Source organism: Brassica rapa, chromosome A04 (assembly GCF_000309985.2).
Source record: "Brassica rapa cultivar Chiifu-401-42 chromosome A04, CAAS_Brap_v3.01, whole genome shotgun sequence".
NCBI lineage: Eukaryota > Viridiplantae > Streptophyta > Magnoliopsida > Brassicales > Brassicaceae > Brassica > Brassica rapa.
The window spans coordinates 10,147,144-10,172,151 of NC_024798.2; the positions used below are offsets into that span (position 1 = coordinate 10,147,144).

Genomic DNA, 25,008 nt, shown 5'->3' on the forward strand with positions numbered 1-25,008 from the left:
TAAAAACATTTTCTAATAGCCAAAATATTTATAAAATATTAAAATTTTATGTGAAACTCAAAACTATAATCAAAAACTTGGATCCGAAACTTAAGAAACTATTTATAATACTGAAAACATATTCGAAATACCAAATACAAATCTGAAATACCCAAATATAGTTAATATACACAAACTATGTACTTTGGATACACAATTGGGTCTCAGATAAGACCCATAATCAAACAAAGACCGTGGGTTGAAGAAATAATCAAATATGTACTTTGCCCTGAACCCGGATCCAAACCACAACTATATTTCCGGATCGGTTTTGGTTAGTTTTTTGGATCCGATAAAATGTCCAGGCTTAATAAAAAATTATATAAAAGTGTACATACAAGATCTTATATAAATTAATTTATAAATTATATCATTTTAAATTAATGCCCGTCTTCGATATAATGACTTTGTAATATAATAATGTACACAAATTCCAAAATACTAATTCAAAAACTTTGTTTACGATCCAAAAAAAGAAAGCGCGGATCAAAATCTAGTTGATTCTTAATTTACTAAAATAAAACCAAAAAAAAATTTGTGCACTTTAGGATTTTTCAATTTTCCCTACGGAAAAAAATATGTTGGTTCATTTTTTAGAAAATTATCAACAAAATTAAGAAAATAATTAGAAAAAGTCCATATTAAATTATCTAAGACGGCACTGCACCGCATACGTGACACTCGCTCACGGTGTTGACGTGTGTTACACTTGTCAAACAAAGAGTACATTAGTATCCGTGATTTGAAAACATAAAACTAATCTGACTCTTAAACAGGCGTTGATCTTTTCTCTCACATCGACTCTCTTTAATCATAACCGTTGCTTTGACATTAGAAAAAAGTGATTAATGCATGCCTCCTCTTTTTAAGAGATCTTTCTCGTCTCACGGAGTCTTGAAGCTTCTCTGTTTTTCTCTGCTCAGAATCTTTCAACCTGTGATTTCTAAGGTATGCTTTTTTGTTTTTTTCTCTCGGCTTTGGTTGCACAAAATATATTTCGAGGAAAGGCTGGAAGTGGAACTTTTTTTTTTTTGTCGACGAGAACTTTACTATATTATGTTAGAACATTGGAGAGAATTCAAATATTATATGTTCCGATAAATACAAATATCATTTTGGGTAGGAGATATAAAAATGGCGAATGTTCCAAAGATAGGGAAGGCTGTGTACCAGGGACCAAGCATAGTCAAAGAGATAATCTATGGAATAGCACTAGGACTTGCGGCTGGAGGGTTGTGGAAGATGCATCATTGGAACAACCAAAGGCGAACGAGGGAGTTTTACGATTTGCTAGAGAAGGGGGAGATCAGTGTTGTCGTTGCAGATGAGTAGCATTCGGTATTTATCTTACAGTTATTTAGATTTAAATTTGGATACTTGAGCATTTTAGACATGGAAGAGTTGAAAATGGTACATGGATCTAAAGTTTAGATCTGGACTTTCTTTGTTTTCTTGATGCAGGACCGCATATATTTTTCTTATAAGAGTTCAAGATCAAGAACCAAAAGGAATGTGTTGTGTGTTGTGTGTTTTATTGTTCTTTCAATAAATGTTGTGAAACAATGGAAACTTTAGATCGATGTTTGGAAATGTGAAAGGTTAGTGTTTTTGTTGTTGAATGTATCCTTATGAGTATGAGTTGAGTTTGCGAAATCTATACTCGTACAATTCTTCTAGCTCGGTATTCACATGTTAGATTTCTTCAAAATTCTACATGTAATGCATTCATATGCAACATTAGTTGTCCAGCATGAATCTTGTATATGCATCGTAGTACTACTGGTGCTACAAATATAGTACTACTGCACTCTGGGTCTGTAGCTAAAGAGCTATTCCTCAAGAATGGAAGAATGTTTGGAGGTGGAATCAGATGAGTTCTTCCGTGAGGTCGCCTGAGCGATGGAGAAACTTGCGCACATAAAAATCCAACGAGAACTTCTACAAAATTTTGCTTCGTTGCCTTGTGATTGAAGCAACTCGTCTTGTAGACATGGATCTAGGGTTTCTAACAGTCTGTCCAGTGAGTCTATAGAGGTTTCAGACCTAGAAACGATGATGAATTCAAGATAAGAGTTTCGGGGGAATCTTATTCTCTATAGGAGATGACCAGAATCTGGCACAAAAACGACTGTTTCCTGGCCTACACGTAATCTAGAGGACAAGAACTCCGTGGTTCTAAACATCAGCTTTCCCGTTAACTGTCCTCGAAAATTATACTCTGTAGCCATGTAACCTCGCAGAGAGTGAAATATGTTTTCGAGGACAGTTAACGGGAAAGCTGATGTTTAGAACCACGGAGTTCCAAGCCAAAGCTCCTGCACCTCTCATCGCACCTCCACCATGTCTAAAAGTTCTGTTATCTAGATTCTTGATTAAAAGATGTTTTGATAAAGCAAGAACATATAGAAACAACAAGAAGGTGTACCAGTACCATGTGGGCTCTGGTTAATCACGATCACATAAACTGATAAAAGCTTAAACTCCTGAAGGTACAGTTTTGTACATAATAAATAATTTCACAAAATTTACAAATCAAAATGGCCTATTAGCTCAGTTGGTTAGAGCGTCGTGCTAATAACGCGAAGGTCACAGGTTCGATCCCTGTATAGGCCATATTTTTTAATTACTTTAAGTTTCTAGCCTTCACCAACGTATTTCATTAGCAACTTACATTGAATGAACCCATGTTTGACCGTTCTAGTATATAGCATCATGGGGTTAGCATTAGATACTCCAAAACAAGCATTGCCTCTGCAAATCGCCGTTGTAATTCAGATTGTTTGCAACAAAGTCAGAATGGGAGACAAAGCTTGACACCAAAGGTATAGCAACAACAAACTTGTATAGACAGAGTAAGTTCGTTTCTCTTTGAACTGGAGTTGCAGATATCACTGAAGCAACTGCTTACTACTTCTGCTTAAGACCAGATCCATTTGTAATTGCTTCATAAGGAATAATAGTGTATTGAGATTCTTTGCTGGAGAAGAACATATATATTAAGCTACTTTCTTTCTACCTTTGGAAAATGCGCTATGGATTTGATATTTCAGAAGAATAGTGGATTCGAAGGTATTAGACTAAATCAAAGTCAAGGAAGATATGAATGAGATGTGGGATTGGACTGTTGAGCTGTTCCCAAGGGATATATTACTTACTGCAAATTGGCCAAAACCATGTTCTATACATCCAATCCAAAGCTCGAGCTTTGCTCAAACAGAATGGTAATGCAGATCAAAGGTCTTTGATTGTTCATAACTAAGTTTGAATTCTCCACAGAAGCATCTATATTATAATTTGTGTGTATAAACTAAGTTTGAATTCTCCACAGAAGCATCTATATTATAAGCAGCTTAAATTATTCTTCCATGCCCTTCCTTCTTTGCATTCTCAAAATACTTAGCTTGTTTCTAATACCTTTATCCACAAGCTTCTTCATCATCTCAATTGTCATTGGCTTCTCCCCATGTTTGATCTTGTTTCTTTCTCTCCATAATGCATAGATTGCAGCTTGGAAAGAGTACCTTACACAGAATAATCGCTTCTTCTCCATAGATCTTCCTGAAAGTACCGGTACTATAACTGACCACTGGTAGTTTAAATTATACACTATGCTTGCTTGAACTTGCTTAGGGAAGTCAAAATACATGAGTTCTGGAAGGTCTTGTATCCTGCTTTTGGTTTCACTGGATTTTTGTAGCAGTGTATGCTGAAACCTCATAAACTTTGCTTACACTGCTACTTTAGGAAAGATCCAAGATCTTTGGTATTGATGCTGATGGAACTCGGTCTAAAGATATCGCAAGAGCCTTGAGAAAACTTGGGATTACGATTAGTAATTCTTGTCCATATATCACTGTTAGAACTGTAGTTACCTCATAAAAGTTACGAAGAAACTAGGTTGTAGTATGACAGAGGCCACACTTGGTACAAGGTATGTATACAGTTCTTATGGTTTATTGATTCGGAAAAAACTTAACTACTCTCTAATGTTTTATGGAAGCTAAGGCGATCCTGCAGGACATAAGTCCTTCTAAAACAATGCAGCTATGCAAAGGGTTTTCGCAGCATTGTATACTTTGTTTAGTGCGTTCAGTTCATTCTTATTTCCTATGTAGAATATGTTTTTCTCTTTCAACATTACAGTAACCTGAATTCTTATAGCAATATCATAGATTTCACACCATTCTTATACCTGCCATTGGCCTTGGTTTGGTATTGTTTCCAAGTCTCAGACATTATGCGGACTACATACGAACGACTTTCTTCCTATGATGACTCAGAAGACTTCAAGCGAGACGTCAGGTATAAAAGCGCCACCATTATTCATAACAAAACCTCTGCTTATTCGTGTCAAAAATAAGTCTTAACAAAGACCGTTTCTTCCTCTTCTTTAAGGCTGTGGTTTGTACCATTGAAAGTTGGAGCTCAAGATTTATCATGTGCAGCAGAAAAACTTGAGAGAAATGGTGTTGGCTTCCCAATTTAACCTTCTTCATCAGATGTTTGAAGCTGTGTTTTGAAGGCTGATGCTATGCATGAATCTCAGCCCTCTGATGAAAGGTCTCCAAGATGCATCATCATCCTTAGAAGAACCACAAAAGAAAATGCTCCAAATTTAATTTATACTTAGGGCCTGACTGGTTCAAACGCAGCGGTTGCGGTTGCGAGAGTTTGTAGATGCGGGCGGTTGCGGTTTAGCGGTTTTAAGAGATTTGTACGAGTGGTACTGCGGTTAAAAATTGGTGCATTTGCGGGTGATTTATGACTGGTTAACTACCAAATACGGTAACAGTCAAATAATAAATTAACAACATTTACATTTAATATAATTATAAAAATATCAAAATTATAAAATTATAATAAATATAAAATTTATATTTAGAAAGTTATAATTTTAATTTTTGAAAATTTATTGAAATTGTTTTTATTATAAAATTTTATAGTTTTAATTAAAATATAATAGATATATTTTAATATTTTCATAATTTCAATTTTAAATTTTTTATTAAATATTTTTACTTTTGTATATATATTTATTTAAAAAAAAGAAAAAATTTTTACCTTCCCGCGACCGCCCGCAACCGCAAACGCTAGTTGGAGCCAGCTTTTGAATTTATGAGATTCAGAGCGGTTTGAAGCGGTTTAGAGCGATTTGAGTGATTGTTGCAAACCGCCGACAACCGCTACCAATCGTAAAAGCTGCGTTTGCGGGTGGTAACGAGAAAACCAGTCTCCCCCTTAGAAGCAAATGTCCCTTATTTTTATTGCCAATAATTACTTTGCTCATCTCTTGTTAACGGTCAGTCACAAAAGAAAAGTGTAACTCAATTCAACCATCGTTAACATTCTCCGTACTTGAGGATTGTATTGTAATTTTTAGAACTTATTGGGTCAAAAGCTAGATCATATAGAAGTAACGGGTTAAAAGTATAAATCTAACGCTAATTTCTCCCAATATCAATTTCGTATTTAGTGTTTAGACTCAGTTATAAAAGACCGTAATTTGTATACTCGGTGCTTTGTTAGACGCATTGTTTTGGGCTTAGGCCGAGATAAAAATAATAATTCTTACTAATTTAATTAGCATTCACTGATAATATTGTAAAAGTGGTAAAATAGTCAAACATGCATCGTGATTCACATGCATATGTGATATTGATATATTAGTAACATGTTGCATTTTTGTCATTTCCCTTAGACCACTAGCTAGTACTCAATCACCACTAATAATTTTTGAATGTGTAACAGTGTAAGCATATTAAAAACCTTAATTATGAACATTATATAATCAATATATCAAGGAGAAGTGATTGATTTTTAAATCATCATAAGTAAAAAGACAATGATATCTTTTGATAGATTGAGTAAAAACTAAAAAGTCTTACTGGTGAAGTGGTGATGCAGTGGAATGATCATCGTTGGATTACTGGACTGCCTTTTTTGCTATTAATTAACAATGTATTTTCAGGATATATGAAAAGATGTAACCATTTGAGTCACAGAAATTTGTTGTAGTTTATTTTGGTAGCAGCTGTAATAAGAATCATATAATTACCAAAAGAAATGCAAGTCTATAGGAAAAGGAAAAAAAAATATTTTAAAGGAAATAATATAATATTTTATTCTCTAAAAAGAAGGGTATATTAACCTTCCAAATTTTGCATCTGATAGACTTGCAAACTTTGACCAAAAAATAGACTTGCAAACTAAATTTAAGTTCATTGTATAGTAAATTATATACCTTATGTGTTAAGATATTGTTCTAGATATCCTAAATAAACCATATTTGGTATTGTAAGATTATATAATATTTACCTAAATAAACTAAAGAAAGAAAAAATAATGATTATGTGGGAATTATTATTAACTTTCAATCCAACAAATAATAATAATACATTGCAACAACGAAGAAAACAAACAATATCCTAATTTGAGTATTTTGATTGAGGAAGATATTCAATAACTCTTGCAGTGGTTTTTTTTTGCATGTTTGTTCAACTCTTTGGATTGCCAAAGAATCTAGAGAGTGGTACAGGGCCATCGGTTTCCTCTTTAGTTTTTGCTAGAGTGTTTGTCTCTGCTGGACTTGTGCTTCTTCTCTTTCTTTGATCTTTTAGAACTCGATCTTGACTTTCTAGATTCTTCTTCATCGCTGCTAGATGAAGACTCTGAGGATGAATAATGCTGCAAACTCAACATGGTTAATGTTAATAAAAGCTATAAAAGACATGGCACCATCTGTTTTAAGGTTATCGGTTAAGCACCTTCTCTTTTTGCTTCTTTCCTTCTTTGAATCTCTGTCTTTCTTATCTGTGAGATCATTGAAGAAGACAGTTAACATCTTTCTCACAAAGAAGGTTTTAGATGTTCTGTTTGAGTTAAGTTTGATGATACTACCTTTGTGGGACTTATCACTAGAGTAGTTCCTTCCCTTGGAGAGTTTCTTTTAATCATAGGTTCATAGGTTCGAAACCTGAATATTAGCTCAGATTGTTAGTGCGTCGTGCTAATAAACGCAAGGGTCATAGGTTCGAAACCTGAATCTGCCAGATTTTTAGTTTTCTAAAACAAATTCTAGTACCTTCACCAACGTATCCCACCTTCACCGTTTTTAGTATATAGCATCATGGGCTTAGCATCAAGAGTATACTTCAAAACCGCATTAGAATTAACTCCAAAACAAGCATTGCATCATATCCTATTCTGAGCATGAAATATGTACAATGTACATTAACCCGTCATATTTGCCTCTGCGGATCGCCTTTGTAATTCAGATTGTCTGCGAAAAAGTTATACACTAAAAGGTAGCAACAACAAACTTGTATAGACACAGTAAGTTCGTTTCTCTTTTAAGCTAGCTTTGCTCCACGCAATGAAGATAAAAGGTCTTTGATTGTACATAACTAAGTTTTATTCTCCATAGAAGCATCTATATTATAGTTTGTATGTATATTTCTGTTACTTGCTCTGAAATTAATAAGAAAAACGTCTTTAAAAATAAAGAATAAAGCTTGGTTTCATTTACTACTGGATATACAATATAATCATGTACAACAAACCAAATAGGAAAAGTAGATATCATGTACTATTTTGCTCTACAATCCGACCACACCCTTTGACTGACTCTACTCAAGAACAAATTCCCAAGGCCTGCAAGATTGCTGACTTGTTGACCTTTAGAGACTGTTTCCAAGGTTTTACATTGCATCTTCTTTCCGTTGATGTTACTGTTATTTTTGTCCTTGTCTTCCTTGTTGTAGTCCACACGCAGAGTGGTGGTTTAAGGTGCTTGTCAATGCTCAGAGGAGACATGTGCTTTGATATCCACGACTTCAAGGATGCTAGAAAAGGTGCAACCTCAAACAACTTGAGACCAGCGAATCCACTTTCAAGCCCATCAAGCCGAAACCATGAGATTTGACTAATCTCCTTCTTCGTTAGCGGTGCAAAAGCTGTATCATCTCTCACACCGACCACAACGTAAAGCCTCACTCTCTTCTTTCCTTGGAATGTAATCTCGATGTATTCTTCTTTCTTAAGCAGCTTCGAGACATCAAACCCTGTCTCCTCGAGGACCTCTCGTATAGCACAAACATCATCTTCTTCGTTCGTATTCTTCTTCCCTCGTGGAAAGCTCCAGTTCGATGATTTTTTCCATCCCTTGACCAGCAAGCAACGCTCGCATGTCTCGTCCAATATAATCGCACCAGCGACCGGGATTCGAGACTTGTAATAACCAAAGTCTCTGAATATCTTATCCATGTTTGCAACGTGAGGTCTCAACACATCGGAGTTGTTGAATAAGAGACGAGTAAACTCTCCAAAGGACAGCGACTTTAGGGTTTTGTCGTTTTCGACAACGTTATCTTCGTAGTACCAGTGAGCACTCTCTACAAGAAACATTAGTCGATTCATAGACTGTTTTTCTTCCTCGGGGCCGTTCACAACAAATCGAGTGTAGAGATCGTCAAGACTTTTCTTCGACGGGAGGCTCGACATATTATTTTTCTTGCGAAACACCCCAGCGTCTTGTTAGAACTCGAAAAGCAGCGTGGGATTATTTTTTTGTTGTTGTATGAGATAGTACGAGTGCTCTTTGGATATATATTTATACTCGTTTTGACCGGTAATATCTAATATATTTTTAACAACGGTAATATCTGATACTATTAAGAAAATCACTTTTTCCTTTTTTACGAGTCTTTCCTTTTTAGAAAAAAGGATATTTGAGATAATCCAAAAACATATATATAAGCTACTTTCTTTCTACCTTTGGACTCATGTTGACCAGATCCATTTATAAACTTACATTGAACTCATGTTGACCAGTATATAACATCATGGGCTTAGCATTAGATTTAACTCCAATACAAGCATTGCCTCCGCAAATCACCTTTGTAATTCAGATTGTTTGCGACAAAGTCAGAATGGGAGACAAAAATTGACACCAAGGGTAGCAACAAACTTGTATATAGACAGAGTAAGTAAGTTTATCTTTTAACTGAAGCTGGAGGATATCACTGAAACAACTGCTAGTACTTCTGTTTAAGACCAGATTCATTTGACTTTTTGGATTTGCTCAAATTAAAAAAGTAAATCTTATCCTCTTAGATCCGGTTCCAAATGGCGAATCCCTAGTTCCCTAGCAACGATGCTTCTACCACAAGACCTCCGCTTCTCACCGCCAGTAAAAGTCAAACCCTCATCCCCCTATCCATCCCGACCCTCCTGACCCCAACTTCCCTCCTCTTGTCAACTCCCCTCCTCTCACCGTCGAGAACTACAAACTACCAAGTTATCCAAGGCCGTAGCATCGACTTCTTCTTTGTCCTCTTCTTCCTCTTCTCCTATTGCAGTTAGTCAACCCAGTCCAGCTGCACCGTTGACCGCTCCTCTTGCAACACTGCCTCTTACAGTTAGCTCTGAGAAGTCTGGTAAATCCAACCTTGATAACTTTAAAGTTATTCCTCTGAAGCTCTTCTCTCCCATTCAAAATAACAGAGCATCATTCAGTTTTGGTCATGTCCCTATTACTTTGCCTCCTCCTAGTGTGGACCTTAACCCTATCCTCCCAACTCCCGTTCCTGCTGTGCCTCCTAAACCCTCAAAACCTCAACCCCTGCAAACCCTCCTGTTATCCCCACCTCAAACCCTCCCCAACCTGTTAACCCTCCTGTTTCGTCCCTGGTCGAAAAAATCCATCGATCTGAAGACAAAACTCTTCGTCGGCTCTTCTAACCATCGCAGAATCTGGCAGACCTCGTGTCTTGATTCCTGATAGTGTCTTCCAGAAGGGAGAGGAACTGCATAAAGATTTCATCATATACTACTTTTAATGGAAAACCTCCCCCATTCAATCAGATTCAGAGCGTTCTCAATCACATGTGGGGCAAAGGAAAGAGGGTAGAAATACATACCAATCCACTCTCTTACTCTATGCTGGTGTGCATCCCCTCTGCTTACTTGAAACAGAAAATACTTAAGAAGACTGTTTGGTACATAGGAGACTCTATGTTTCATGCTGTACAATGGTCTTCGAAAGCATCCTTCACCTCTCCTCCTCTCAAGTCAATTCAAATTTGGGCCCACTTAACAGGAGTTCCTCTCGATATTTGCCATGAGGAAGGATTGAGTCTGGTCGCAGGACTTGTTGGTGATCTCAAGGAGACGGACGAATTCACAAAGAACCTCGTCAGCTTAACCCTTTCACACGTCAAAGTGGCGGTTGATCTGACAAAACCTCTGCCTTCTGTTGTTGAGTTCCAACGTCAAAGTGGAAAAAGTTGTTGAAGTCATGGTATCTTATCCCTGGTTACCCCCTACCTGTTCTCACTGCAAAGAGTTAGGCCACATAGCGAAAAACTGTCTCCAACTCCCTCCTCCTACCAAACAAGCTAGCAAAACTTCTACTAAACATGCTAGCAAAACTCCTAAAAAGTCTAGAAATACTGCTCCTTCCACCAAGGAAGTAGCTTCTTCCAGTAGGGAGTTAAACAAAGAAACTGCTTCTTGCTCTGACAGTATGGAGGTGGAGCGTTCTGGTGATGTTCCAGTTGATCATGTTGACCCCCATGCCCTCTCAGCGTCCTGCCTCTCTCTGCTCCACCCCTTTCCTTAAACCTCCCTGCGCCTTCTGTAAAGCTTCATGTGAATCCCTTTAAATTTGGTTCATCCCTTTAAACCTTTAAACATTCTTCAACCTTCAAAAAGCCACTAACCCACTCATTGTCCCGCCAAAACTTAAGTCACCAGTAAATTCAAACCCCCCTTTTGTCTCATCCCCAAGCTCTGACCCTAAACCATCCCTGAAGCGTTCTCGTTCCAACCCCAGCCTTGAGGCTTTCTCCTCTTTCACTGCCCAGCTCTCTTTTTTTACCTATTTTGGCCCTAAACATGTGTCCTACTCTGAACCTCATTCCCCCTCCTCTTTATCCACTTTTAACCCTTTTTCTCCATTAGATCCCATATGTCTTCTTCAACCTGAAGAGGACGAAAACATTTCCCAATGAGTGGAAAACTCTTTTTTGGAATGTTTGTGGCCTAAATGACCCGGACAAGCACATACCTATTTTTCAATGGTTAGCTTGTCAGCAGCCAATTTTTGATTCTATTTTGGAAACCCATATCAAAGATCATAACCTAAACTACCTAATGAATAAAGTCTGTAGAGGATGGAACTATACCTCCAACCACTTGTCTGATGAAGATGGTCGCATTGTGGTGATCTGGAAGGACTCTGTTTCTGTAAATATTTTATGTCAGTCTCGCCAAACCCTTACTTGTGAAGTCAAAATTCCAAGCTCCAGCCTCTTTGTCTACACTGCTATTTATGCATCGAATGAAAGTACAGAGAGGGCCGACCTTTGGGTTGAACTATTAAACCTCCATCACACCTATGCACTCTCAACTGTCCCATGGATGTTAGGAGGTGACTTGAACCAAATCATTCACTATGATGAGCACTCCATTGCCTCTGTCAATAGCTTCACTGCTAGGATGGTTGAGCTGAAGGATTGCCTTCTTCAAATGGAGTTATTTGACATGAGATTCCAAGGTCCTCTCTTTACTTGGTCAAATCGCCAGCCTGATGATCCTATAGCCAAGAAATTGGACTGCCTACTGATTAACAACCATGTCCTGAACCTGTTCCCAAACTGCACCTCCTTCTTCCTCCCAACCTTTTTCTCAGACCACTCCCCATGCATCACTGACCTCTCCTTTACAATCCCCTCCTCTGGAACCAGACCATTTAAGTTCTTCAACTACCTAACCCTTCACCCTGAGTTTCACTGTGTGGTCTCTGAAACTTGGTCTTGCGCCGGAAGCATTGTCTCGAACCTCACTAGTCTGTTTTGGAAACAAAAACAAATAAAGAGTGTTTTAAACTCACTAAATAAAGACAATTTCTCAGATATTCAGAAAAGAGTTGGGGAGGCTAACTGTTTATTGCAACTTGTGCAGGGACAAGTACTAACTACACCAACTTCGGAGCTCTTTGAGCAAGATAAATTAGCCCTCTAGAAGTGGATCTTCCTACGTAAAATAGAGGAGATGTATTTTAGGCAGCGGTCTCGGATTAATTGGCTAAAAGAGGGTGACCAAAACACTACTTACTTCTTCAGAATCGTACATACACATCTCAACTTCAACACGATACGTTCATTTTCACTGGCCTCTGGTGTTCTGATAGTTGATCCCCTGGAAATGAGTAGTCATGATGTTGGTCACTTTCAACGCATCTTGGGTCCCCGAGTACTGCCCTTCACTGAAACATCACCCCCCATTTAGTTTCACTCGCTGTCATCGTTCCTTTGCTCGGAATCCCAGGCTGCTCAAATGGTCTCCACTCCATCTCCCGAAGAGATCACAAAGACACTACTCAAGCTCAAACCAATAAGGCTTCGGGTCCGGATGGGTTAACTTCCGCCTTCTATAAAGCTTCTTGGGACTTCCTAGGATCAGAGGTGTTGCAAGCTCCGGGTCCGGATGGGCAAACGCAGCTTTTGTGGTTGGTAGCGGTTGTTGGCGTTTTGCAATAATCACTCAAACCGTTCTAAATCGCTTCAAACCGTTCTAAATCTCATAAATTCAAAAGCTGGTTTTATCTAGCGTTTACGGTTGCGGGAGGATAATTTATTTTTTCTTTTTAAAAAAAATAATAATATAAATACAAAAATAAAAATAAAAATAAAATTTTAAATTGGAATTATAAATATACTAAAATATTTTCTGTAATTTTAAATTTTAAAAAAAAATTTAAACTATAACTTTTTAAATATAATTTTTATATTTATTATGATATTATGATTTTTGATATTTTATAATTATATAAAATATAAATATTGTTAATTTATTATTTAACTGCTGCTGCATTTGATAGTTGACCAACCGTAAGTATCCCGCAAACGCACCAATTTTCTAACCGTAGAACCAATCATACAAATCTCTTTAAACTGCTATAAACCGTAACTACCCGTATCCGCAAACTCACGCAATGCTGCGTTTGAACCATGCCTTTAGTTGTTAATAAGGGAGACTAAGTTATCCTATAGTTTAGGAACCTTAGAGCAGGTCCATCAGTAGTTGTACCGAGGGGTTCTAAACGAAAAAAAGGGGGAAAAATAAATGAAAAATGAAATAAGAGACAGAAGAATCAGTAAAAACCCCATACGTGGCAGATGCATATTGGCTTGAGAAAAGGTGACCTCTTCTCTTCTCTTCTCTTTCGTATTCCAACCGTTTCTCTCTTCTTCGATGTCTCCTCCCCACCGCGCATCGCCGCTGGCTATTCGCCAATCGCTCTTCACCGCTGGCTATTCGCCAATCGGTCTTCGCCGTGATACTGTTTAGAAGAGAATCGGGTCCGATCGATGTGTTGATCGTCAATCAAGGTGTCTTTACGGCGAGGGAGCTTGAGAAGCATAGCTTGGAGGATGTTAAGTTCACGATTGAGGTTAATCTCGTTGGGAGCTTTAATGTGATTAAGGCTGCGTTGCCGGGGATGAAGGCGAGGAAAGGTCGTGGGCCTGGTTCGATCTCTTTAGTTCATCTCAGGCTGGTCAGGTTTGTCTCTCGCGATTTAAAAAGATTAGATTTTTATTTTAAGTTGTATAATTGAAAGGTGTTTGCTTTGTTATTGTGTAGGGGGTGTTTATGGTTATGCTGCTTATTCAGCGAGTAAGTTTGGGCTTCAAGGTTTAGCGCAGTCACTGCAGCAAGAAGTTGTTGCTGATGATTTTCATGTTGCTCTTGTTTTTCCTCCTGATACTGATACACCCGGGTTCGAGGAAGGTAAAGATAGTACTCTGAAGCTTTTGTTTAGATTCATTGTGGATGTTTAGAGTATAATAGCAAATGACAGTAGGTGGGATTAGGATTAGGAAGCTAAGGACAGCTAAAAAGGTTGGAGACAGACTATATAACAGTGTACTATGTGGTTGGGGAGATATGAAGATATGAAACTATTGTTGATCTAGTTGTTATTATGAGATCGGAGATGTGCTGTTATTTGTCTAGCCTGAATAATTGTATCTCATTTTCTTCTTCTAATAATTTCGATCGTAGAAAACGAGCGAGATGGGTACACTCAGTTTGATGTATCAGTTTTCGTACAACCGGAATCAAACCGAAGTATTTGTAAATTTTAATATTCTTTTATGTAATTTCCTTTCAAATTTTTATATATGCTTTTATTTTAAATAAATAATTCTACTTAAAAACATATTTAAGAATCCCATAGGAGTTCTCCCAATGAATGAAAGAGGAAAAAATTATTTCCACTGACTAAAGTTTTAAACTTGTCAAATCACATTATATATTCTTAATTTAATCATTAGGATCTCTAATGGAGGGGTTTTTGCAAAATTGACCTACAACTTAAAGTCAAACACAAAACTAACCTCCTTTTTTTTTGAAAATTGGTTTTGCCCTATTCACCCCACAAGTTCATATAATTTACGAAAATGCCATCAATTTTTTTTTTTTTTCGAAAATGACATTTTTACTCTCTCACCCTCATCATCTTCAAGTAATTACAAGATTGCCATTGTCATCAATACCACAACCACCATGAACAACCAATTTGAAGCTCTTAATGCTCCCAAAATCGATTTACCCTTCTTCTTTTTCCATTCTTGTGAATTAAACACAACATATCTCTCACTTTCTCTCCACAATGAGCTAAAAAAACCCAAGATTTTGATTCTAAAATTTTTATGGTTCATAGAGTCATAGAAGCTAACGATTATGGGTGGGTGACTTTCGTTTGTGATTCTGTGTGCTTGGAGAAGCCTTATGTATGCTAAGGAACTTATCTCACCAATTTAAGGTATGACATCGAATTTTTTTCCAGATCTGTTCGTCAGACGACTTACTTGGGAAGTCGTCTGGCTGTAGACGACTTACCTGAAAGTCGTCTGGCTGTAGACGACTTACCTGGAAGTCGTCTGGTCAACGCAGAGGTTATTTTTGCAATTGACTTTGAAATCTGTAACATGAGACGACTGAAAGTTAAGTCGTCTACTATTGTTTGGTTTCAAAAAAAATTCCAAAGAACCTAGACGACTTACATTTCAGTCGTCATAGGTTAGTTTTGCATTTGACTGGATAATTTCAGAAGTTTGACTTCCCCAGACGACTTACATTTCAGTCGTCTGGCGAAAATTAAAATAATAATATTTTTTTTAAAGTAAACGACTTACAATTAAGTAGTCATAGGTTAGTTTTGCAATTGAAAAAAAAACTTCAAGATTTAATTATACACAGACGACTTATAATTCAGTCGTCCACCAGACGACTTAATTGTAAGTCGTCCAGGACTTTTTTCCGAGATTCTGGTCAAACCTCGTAAATCCTGGACGACTTACATTTCAGTCGTCTCGTGGACGACTGAATTATAAGTCGTCTGTATATAATTAAATCTTGAAGTTTTTTTTTTCAATTGCAAAACTAACCTATGACGACTTAACTGTAAGTCGTCTACTTTTAAAAAAATATTATTATTTTAATTTTCACTAGACGACTGAAATGTAAGTCGTCCAAAGAGTCAAACTTCTGAAATAATCCAGTCAAATGCAAAACTAACCTCTGACGACTGAAATGTAAGTCGTCTAGCTTTTTTGGAGTTTTTTTTTAACCAAACAATAGTAGACGACTTAACTTTCAGTCGTCCGAAATAACAGATTTCAAAGTCAATTGCAAAAATAACCTCTGCGTTGACCAGACAACATATAGTTTAGTCGTCTAGACAACTTAGATTGAAGTCGTCCGCGTCTTCTCCACAAGTTTTTAAGTCTTCTACGTTAGTTTTTGAATAACTTGTATTTTTAAGAGTGATAAGTAACTTCAAGATATGTAAAACTCATATTTACAAAATATGTTCTCTCCCTTAGTTTTACTAAATTTGACTAAGTTTTTCAATGCAAACTTATAAAAAATATGATATGCTTTGACTAGTTACTATTTTTTGTTTTCATCTCTTAAGTATTATTGTTATAGACAATAATGATGACTATTGTTATGAGTTGGAAGAAGGGTTAAAATGCTTCTTAAAATATTGTATCAATATGAAGCTACCAACATTCTTGTTTATTAAGATGAGAAAAAGGCCATTGGAGTTTATTATTGCATATGAGAGATCCAAAGATAAGAAAAAGGCTACTGAAGTCTATTATTTCATTGATTTGTAAATGTGTAAACACATTGTTAGCACATTTAATACATCTTGGAAAACATTATTACTGATTTTACAAAAAATTCACAACTAAAAGAGTATACATGCAATTCATAAAACAGACCACAAACAAAACTATTATAGATCATTCATCTACAAAGACAAGCTTGGATTCCACTTGAGTAGACAAGTCCAGACGACTTCTAAGAAGTCCAGACGACTTCCAGGAAGTTCAGACGACTTCCAGGAAGTTTAGACGACTTTGTCAGAAGACTTTTAGGAAGTTCAGACGACTTCCAGACGACTTTACAGGAAGTCCAGACGACTTTTAGGAAGTCCAGACGACTTCCAGACGACTTCCAGACGACTAACAAGTAAGTCGTCCCAGAAGTCTTCCAGATCTGAAAAACCTGCATATTAAATCCAGATCTGAAAAACCTGCATATTCAAAAACGTTCAAATGGCTTAAAAACAGAAAAAAATGAGTGGAAGATTAGATAAATCTACCTTTAACGAACACACAAAAATACATATCTAAAAATAATAGATCTACCTTTAAATTAGTGGAAGATGAGTACCATCTAGTTAAAAACCTGCAAAAAAGAAAAGATTAGTAAGAAAGACATGAGACAAAATTGAAAAATTCATATAAAGTTTGGTGTTTTTAAGTCAAAGAGATTAGAGTGGGTTTGGAGAGTTTTAGTTTGGAAAAAAAGTAAGAACTTTATACAACAAGCAGTTACCAAATGAAGAAAAATCAGACATAAGAACTTACCAAAACGCTCAGAAAAATCCAGACGACTTCCTAGAAGTCCAGACGACTTCCTGGAAGTCCAGACGACTTCCTGGAAGTCCAGATGACTTTGTCAGAAGACTTCCAAGAAGTCCAGACGACTTCCAGACGACTTCCACACGACTAACAGTTAAGTCGTCCCAGAAGTCTTCCAGATCTGAAAAACCTGCACATCAAATCCAGATCTGAAAAACCTGCATATCCAAAAATGTTCAAATGACTTAAAAATAGAGAAAATGAGTGGAAGATTAGATAAATCTATATTTATAGAACACACAAAAATACATATCTAAAATTAATAGATCTACCTCTAAATTAGTGGAAGATGAGTACCATTTGATTAAAAACCTGCAAAAGAGATAGATTAGTAAGAAATACATGAGACAAAACTGAAAAATTCATATAAAGTTTGGTGTTTTCAAGTCAAAGAGATTAGAGAGAGGTTGGAGAGTTTTAGAATGATGAACATTACATTTTTGTTGCAGCCATTTGAGAGGAGGAGAGAGAATGTGTAAATTTTTCTTTATATAGGGAGACAAAAAATCCAATTAGGTTAAATATTTTTGACTCAGACGACTTACATTTCAGTCGTCTGGTGAAGAAATTAAAACAGACGACTTACATGTAAGTCATCCAGAAGAGTTTAATATTTTAGCGGGAAATTAAATATTTTTAGCGGGAAACTAAAATAGAAGACTTTCCAGACGACTTACAAGTAAGTCGTCTGGTTTAAATTATTTAAACGGGAAAATGATTTTTTTAAAAAATTTTAGGCGGGAATATTTGGACGACTTACATGTAAGTCGTCTGTTTTAATTTCTTCACCAGACGACTGAAATGTAAGTCGTCCGAGTAAAATGATCCGGTTAGGTTAAAACGTACATTGGTAAAATATAAGGTTCGGTACGATGTGGACGACTGAAATATACGTCGTCCGGGTAAATTATTCAACAGACGACTGAAATATAAGTCGTCCACACCCTAAACATAACCCCTAAACTTAATTATCTAATTAAACACTTCATAAAACCAAATCAAACTTGAAAAGTGTTTACTATACACAGAAATAAACACATATAGGTGAAAACTAATTTTTGAAAAAAACATTTTAGTTTTCCAAAATCTAACCCTAACAATACATACAATACTACAACATATGTTTGCCAAACTCCTAAACCAAAGTATTTCATGATTCACTACTTCCTTTCATCTATCTTCAAAACAAATCAATTTTATCATATCTTAATTTATATCAGTTAAAACTGTTTATAATTACTTGATTTTTTATTTTTTACGCATCAAAATATTTTTTTACAAGATTTATAAATTATTTTTAAAATAAACTAGTACCAGACGACTTACACTTCAGTCGTCCAGACGACTTCCAACATCTCAGACGACTCAGACGATTTACTGGGGCTATATTCGTAAAAATGGCTTCTTTTTTTGTTTGGTCACAAGGGGCTGAGCTTGTAATTTACTAGGCTTTTAGGTTAGTTTTGCATTTGATTCAAGTTTGGGTATAGGTTTGGAATTAAAATCAAGTTGTGGGTTAGTTTTGGCAAAAACCCCTCTAATGGATTCTAATGGATGGAGATGGTCTTAACTCCCACTTTTCCACTTCCAGTATTTTAGGAATCAATGATTCCAACCTCTGTTTCATTTCTTTATAAATCAATGAGAAAGCCAAAAAGAGGCAATATCAATTGCCCAAAAAAAGTATCTGTGTTCTTATTTTCAGTTTTTTAAGCTTTGATCAAGTTCATTGCTATCAATAAGTTGCTTGCTCTGAAATTAATAAGAAAAAAAGTCTTTGAAAATAAAGAATACCGCTTGGTTTCATTTACTAGTGGATATACAATATAATCATGTACAACAAACCAAATAGAAAAGTACTATTTTGCTCTACAATCCGACCACACCATATTACTGACTCTACTCAAGAACAAATTCCCAAGGCCTGCAAGATTTGACTTGTTGACCTTTAGAGACTGTTTCCAAGGTTTTACATTGCATCTTCTTTCCGTTGATGTTATTGTTATCTTTGTCGTTGTCTTCCTTGTTGTAGTCCACACGCAGAGTGGTGGTTTAAGGTGCTTGTCAATGCTGAGAGGAGACATGTGCTTTGATATCCACGACTTCAAGGATGCTAGAAAAGGTGCAACCTCAAACAACTTGAGACCAGCGAATCCACTTTCAAGCCCATCAAGCCGAAACCATGAGATTTGACTGATCTCCTTCTTCGTTAGTGGTGCAAAAGCTGTATCATCTCTCACACCGACCACAACGTAAAGCCTCACTCTCTTCTTTCCTCCGAATGTAATCTCGATGTATTCTTCTTCTTAAGCAGCTTCGAGACATCAAACCCTGTCTCCTCGAGGACCTCTCGTATAGCACAAACATCATCTTCTTCATTCGAATTCTTCTTCCCTCGTGGAAAGCTCCAGTTAGATGATTGTTTCCATCCCTTGACCAGCAAGCAACGTTCATATGTCTCGTCTAGGATAATCGCACCAGCCACAGGGATTCGAGACTTGTAATAACCAAAGTCTCTGAATATCTTATCTATGGATGCAACGTAAGGTCTCAACAGATCAGAGTTATTGAATAAGAGACGAGTAAACTCTCTAAAGGACAGCGACTTTAGGGTTTGGTCGTTTTCGACAACGTTATCTTCGTAGTAGTACCAGTGAGCACTCTCTACAAGAAACATGAGTCGATTCATAGACTTTTTATCTTCCTCGGGGCCGTTCACAACAAATCGACTGTAGAGATCGTCAAGAAGTTTCTTCGAAGGGAGGCTCGACATTACTTTTCTTGGGTAACACTCCAGCTTCTTGTTAGAACTTGAAAATCAGTGTGTGATTCTTTTTTATTGGGGTGTATATTTATTCTCGTTTTGACAGTTAATATCTGATATTGTTTTTGAAAATCATTGTTTCCTTTTTTACGAGTCTTTCCTTTTTAGAAAAAGGATATTTGAGATAATTCAAGATTTCCTTACACGTGCCAGATCCAAGCCATTCACCGACACCAACTTGAGGGCGAGAAGAAAAAACGACGGCTCAGACAAAAAGCCCAATTAAATATTCAGCACATAAATAGAAAGAATTCTTGTTTCAAAATCGACGGCTGATCGTTTCCGGCAATGCCGTTGTTGTTTTCTGATCTCTCTCTCTTATCGACCCTTGGCCATTTTTTTCTCTTGTGATTTCTCTCGATTTATATGTTTGTGAAGATGTTGTTGTCGTCGAAACTGTGTTTTATGTGAATCGCAAGAAAAAAAGACGTAGAGAAGAAGAAAACTTTAACTTTTTATTCACTTTCAACTTAACGGCCAAGTTCTCTCTTTACAACTCTTATATACTACTCTCAAGATTAGGTTAACCTCAGCACACCAGTGCACAGCTGTCCAAGCACGCGAAGCTGTTCTTTATCTCCACACAGTGAGCTGGCTTGGTCGTACAATGCTTACGTAAAACTTGCTTGCTCACTGGCTTCTCAGAAAACGACAGAGTCGCGTTCTTGGGCTGACTACTTCCAACGGCCTTCTCCTTTTTCTCTGTTTGGGCTTTAGTCGAGGGCCCCAATATCAATACCGCCTTTACTCCCCCTCAAACTTGACGTGGGAGGCACGAAAAAACGCCAAGTTTGCTTCTCCACTTATAAAACGACTCCTGAGACAAAGATTTTGTAAAAATATCCGCCATTTGGAGAGTTGCAGGGATGTGTTTCACCTCCATTGCCTTCATTGCGACCCTTTCTCTCACATAATGATAGTCCACATCGAAATGTTTTGTTCTTTTGTGAAACATTGGATTGGCAGTGAGGCACACTACGGATAAATTGTCACATAGAAGCAGAGGAATGATCTGTTGTTGCAGCCCCATGATCTTCAGTAAGTGCTGTAACCATACTATCTCAGAAGTTGCTGCAGACATCGTCCTATATTCTGCCTCTGTGGAAGACTTGGAGACAGTGTCATGTCGTTTAGCAGACCATGAAATGACATTGGATCCCAACATTGTGCAGAATACTCCAGTTGAGCGACGTGTATCTTTGCAACCTGCCCAATCCGAATCACTGTAACAGACCAGTGTTGAAGTTGTTGACTCCTTAATGCTTACTCCCATATCAAAGGTGCCCTTCACATACCGTAATATTCTTTTTAACAGAGCAAAGTCGGAGATACTTGGCTGATGCATCTTCTGACAAATATAATTTACAGAGAACTGAAGATCAGGCCTCGTCAGCGTCAAGTACTGCAATTTGCCCGCTAAGCTTCGAAAGTATGAAGGCTCAGCAAAGAGTTCATCAGAGCCTTTAAGATTGTCAAGCTTCATCGGTAATGGAGTTGGCATCGGTGCACAGTCTCTCATGCCTGCAGTTATGAGAAGATCTTGTGCATACTTGGACTGATTCAGAAACTGACCATTATCACATTGATGAACCTGAATACCCAGAAAGTAGTGAATTGAACCCATATCCTTCATACGAAAAACAGTACTGAGTTTCTCAATCAATGTCTTCAACAATGTCTCATTATTCCCTGTCAAGATCATGTCATCCACATAGAGAAGGAGATAAAGAACATCGGTTCCTTGATGATAAATGAACAATGAAGGATCCGGGAAGCTACACTGAAACCCAAACTCAAAGAAGAAAATTACTGAACTTGTCAAACCAAGCTCGTGGAGCTTGTTTCAAACCGTATATAGCCTTCTTTAGTTTCCATACATAGTCTGGTCTTGTCTGATCTTCAAAACCTGGGGGGTTGTATCATGTAGACTGACTCTTTAAGATCACCGTGAAGAAATGCATTCTTGACGTCAAGCTGTTTGATCATCCATTTCTTCGTGACAGCAACATGCAACACAGTTCTAATGGTAGCTGTTCGAACAACGGGACTAAACGTTTCAAGAAAATCCACACCTTCCTCTTGTTCATTACCTCTAGCCACCAGACGAGATCTTAGTTTCAACACAGAACCATCGGCATTAAGTTTAACCTCGTGAACCCAGCCACAGCCTACTGGATGTTGATTTTCTTCTGGTGGAACCAGCTCAAATGTCTCTGTTTCTACCATATTGTCGACTTCTTCTTCCATTGCTCCATACCATCCCGGATCTTGTAAAGCAGCCTTTAGGCTTCTAGGTTCAGAATGACTTGCTTTCACTGTCACCATTGCATATCTCGGATTGGGTTTGATAATACCAGCACGTGCCCGAGTTGTCATTGTATGGATAGGTGGAACCACTTGCTGCACAACGTCATTGTCATCATCAGACTGAGAACTTGAGGAACCTGAGGAAGATTCAGTGGCTGACTCATCAGGGACGTTTTGCTCCTGAACGTTTTGCTCTTGAACTGGACTCTGTGGTAGCTGAGCTTGCGGAATAATCACCTGCTTTACTACATGAGTAGGAAGATCTTCAGCAAGAGCTTCAGTTTCAGTCTCAGACGGAGACTGTTGCAGATTAACACTTCTCCATGAATTCAGCAAAGATGAATCTGTAGTCTTGTGGAATTGACTATAAAGATCTCCAAATGGAAAGTGATTCTCATCAAACAAAACATGGCGAGAGATGAAAACTTTCCCGGTTGGTGGATAGAAGCATCGATATCCTTTATATTTTCATTGTAACCCAAAAACACACAGACAAGAGACTTCGGATCTAACTTGTTCTTCATGAAGGCCGCAGACACGGGTAACACTTGCACCCAAATACTATCAGCGATGTGTAAACCGGAGCATGACCATTTAACACTTCAAAGGGACTTTGTTTCTCAGCCAAGACAGAAGATGGTAAGAGATTGGTGATGAAAGTTGCAGTAAAGAAAGCTTCAACCATAGCAGTTGAGGTACTTGCTGTCATACATCATTGTGATTCCAAGCTCAGTGATATGTCTATGCTTCCTCTCTGCCAAACCGTTCTGTTGAGGGGTGTGTGGACATGAGATAAGCTGCTTGATGCCTCTGGACTGTAAGTGAGTGATGAAGAAACTGCCGGTTTACAAATTCTCCTCCTCCATCACACTGAAACTGAGCTATACTCTGCCTATATTGAGTTTCGACCATTGTTTGAAACCGAATAAACACTGAAAAGAACTCAGACTTGTGCTTGAGAGGATAAAACCAGGTGAATCTCGAATAATCATCTATAAAAATGACATAATATTTGAATCCTTGAGATGACACAACAGGACTAGGCCCCCACAAAAGTAGAGTGAATCTTTTGCAAGGGACGACTAGAGACAGAATCAGAGTTTACAAAGGGAAGCTTTGAACTTTTTCCTAAATGACAAGCATCACAACAGAGACGTGAGCTTGTCTTATTCATTACAATAGCTAAACTCTTGAAAGATCTGAAGAACCTCCATATTGGTATGACCAAGCCTTCTATGCCACACACCATCACTCGCTGCTTGTTGACGTGTTGAGTAAAAAGCTTGAAACCTCACGTCCTTCAGCACGTACAGATCTTAACCCCGGTTTCCTTGCATTATCACACTCTTGTTGCTTTGTCCTTGTGGGAACCGAAATTTACACTGTCGATTTCCGTTTAAATAAGGAAACTAAGAAAACCCTAGTTTCCCAGAGGACCCGGATATCTGTTAATTACCACACGTCAAGCAATCAGAACACGAGAATAACAACGATAAAAATAATAAATCGAAAAGAGAGAGCAAAGTAGATCTTATTCTGAATCTGCGTATGAGCGTTACAACAAGGTATAAGCCTGGGCTCGAGAGCTGTCAGCGAGATTCCTAGTTCTAGCAACCTTAAGACGGCTAAACCTAATTGAGTCGCAGCTCGAAATAACAAAAACAGAAAATTGCCTAAATTGCTCTAAGTTCTAAGTTTGCTCTGAAAAAGTTCTCTCCCTTGCTCCTCGCCTAGGACTCCTTATATACTAGCTCCAAGGTCGGTTTACGCTTTTACTCTTCTGCCCTTAAGCCGTCATAGCATAAAAATGGAGATATTCCATTTTTCCCGATCTTCACAATTATCTTCAAAACTTCCGTATTTATCCGCGGAAACTTGACATTTATCCTTCCTCGTGGGCCAAGCGTGAACCATGCTGTGGTTCAGGGCCTTTGGTTAGGAAAGATCGTAGGATGGGCTTCGAATTGTGTTTTAGGTCCCCTTTGGCCGTTTTCCGACTCGACACGTTTACTACGAGTTTTTCGCGGTTTATAATCCGCGAAGTTTGATCGATGAATTAGAATATCGGGAAACATGGACTGAGCTTGCTACGGTCTTCGGGAGATAGCATTCGAAGGTTTGACGAGAATGCATGGACTGGTGTCGTATCGATGTTCGGAAAGGTTCAATCGCTACACAGCGACCGAACTTTGACTCGAGCCCGATCGCTACGTAACGACCGAGTGAGACGAGTGCTCGGTCGCTACGTAGCGACCGAGCTTGGCTTGTAGCTCGGTCGCTACGTAGCGACCCGAGCGGGACGAATTGCTCGGTCGCTACGTAGCGACCGAGCTTGGCGAGCTCGGTCGCTACATAGCGACCGAGCGGGACGATCGCTCGGTCGCTACGTAGCGACCGAGCTTGGCTGAGCTCGTCGCTACGTAGCGACTCCGCCGAGCGGGACGAGTGCTCGGTCGCTACGTAGCGACCGAGCTTGGCTGAGCTCGGTCGCTACGTAGCGACCGAGCGGGACGATCGCTCGGTCGCTACGTAGCGACCGAGCGGGACGATTATTCGGTCGCTACGTAGCGAAAGAGCTTGGCTCGGGTTTGGTTGCTACGTAGCGACCTGTTTCGAGCCTTTCGTCGGCATCGATTCTTTCTTCCGTAAAGCTTTTTCGTAAGAAAGAGTCTATTTTTTCGAAAAGTACTCTTCGGAGAAATTCTCACTTTCTTTCCTCGGATGTTTTGGATGTTAAATTTGTCGTAACCGTTTTTGACCCCAACAGTTAGCCCCCAGCCCGTTTAGACTCGTGACTCTAGCGGGGGATAGGTGATTTCGACAAGGTTAAGTGTATTA

General features: G+C 38.1%; 4 protein-coding genes, 1 non-coding gene and 1 pseudogene across 5 annotated transcripts; 4 read left to right on the top strand and 2 right to left on the bottom strand.

Moving 5' to 3' along the window:
- The first annotated feature begins 848 nt into the window (after nt 1-848).
- On the top strand, nt 849-1,707 carry LOC103863985 (putative cytochrome c oxidase subunit 5C-4). The gene is made up of 3 exons (XM_009141751.3): nt 849-987; nt 1,166-1,377; nt 1,501-1,707. Exon 2 carries the CDS (start codon nt 1,174-1,176, stop codon nt 1,369-1,371), a length of 198 nt encoding a protein of 65 aa, XP_009139999.1. The 5' UTR covers nt 849-987; nt 1,166-1,173; the 3' UTR covers nt 1,372-1,377; nt 1,501-1,707.
- An 871-nt stretch (nt 1,708-2,578) lies between these two features.
- TRNAI-AAU lies at nt 2,579-2,652 on the top strand. Its single transcript has one exon. It is a non-coding gene; the product is annotated as a tRNA-Ile (tRNA).
- A 3,733-nt stretch (nt 2,653-6,385) lies between these two features.
- Nucleotides 6,386-8,600, bottom strand: LOC103863984 (mRNA-decapping enzyme subunit 2). Its single transcript, XM_009141749.3, has one exon. It carries the CDS (start codon nt 8,536-8,538, stop codon nt 7,669-7,671), a length of 870 nt encoding a protein of 289 aa, XP_009139997.2. The 5' UTR covers nt 8,539-8,600; the 3' UTR covers nt 6,386-7,668.
- Nucleotides 8,601-11,137: 2,537 nt separating this feature from the next.
- LOC117133489 lies at nt 11,138-12,686 on the top strand. The gene is made up of 2 exons (XM_033289823.1): nt 11,138-11,891; nt 11,980-12,686. The coding sequence occupies exons 1-2, from the start codon at nt 11,191-11,193 to the stop codon at nt 12,011-12,013; spliced, it is 735 nt and encodes a 244-aa protein (XP_033145714.1). The 5' UTR covers nt 11,138-11,190; the 3' UTR covers nt 12,014-12,686.
- Nucleotides 12,687-13,293: 607 nt separating this feature from the next.
- LOC117133339 (3-dehydrosphinganine reductase TSC10A-like) lies at nt 13,294-13,880 on the top strand. The gene is made up of 3 exons (XM_033289338.1): nt 13,294-13,366; nt 13,431-13,568; nt 13,684-13,880. The coding sequence occupies exons 1-3, from the start codon at nt 13,294-13,296 to the stop codon at nt 13,878-13,880; spliced, it is 408 nt and encodes a 135-aa protein (XP_033145229.1).
- Nucleotides 13,881-18,495: 4,615 nt separating this feature from the next.
- On the bottom strand, nt 18,496-20,581 carry LOC117133482 (annotated as a pseudogene).
- Nucleotides 20,582-25,008: the final 4,427 nt, after the last annotated feature.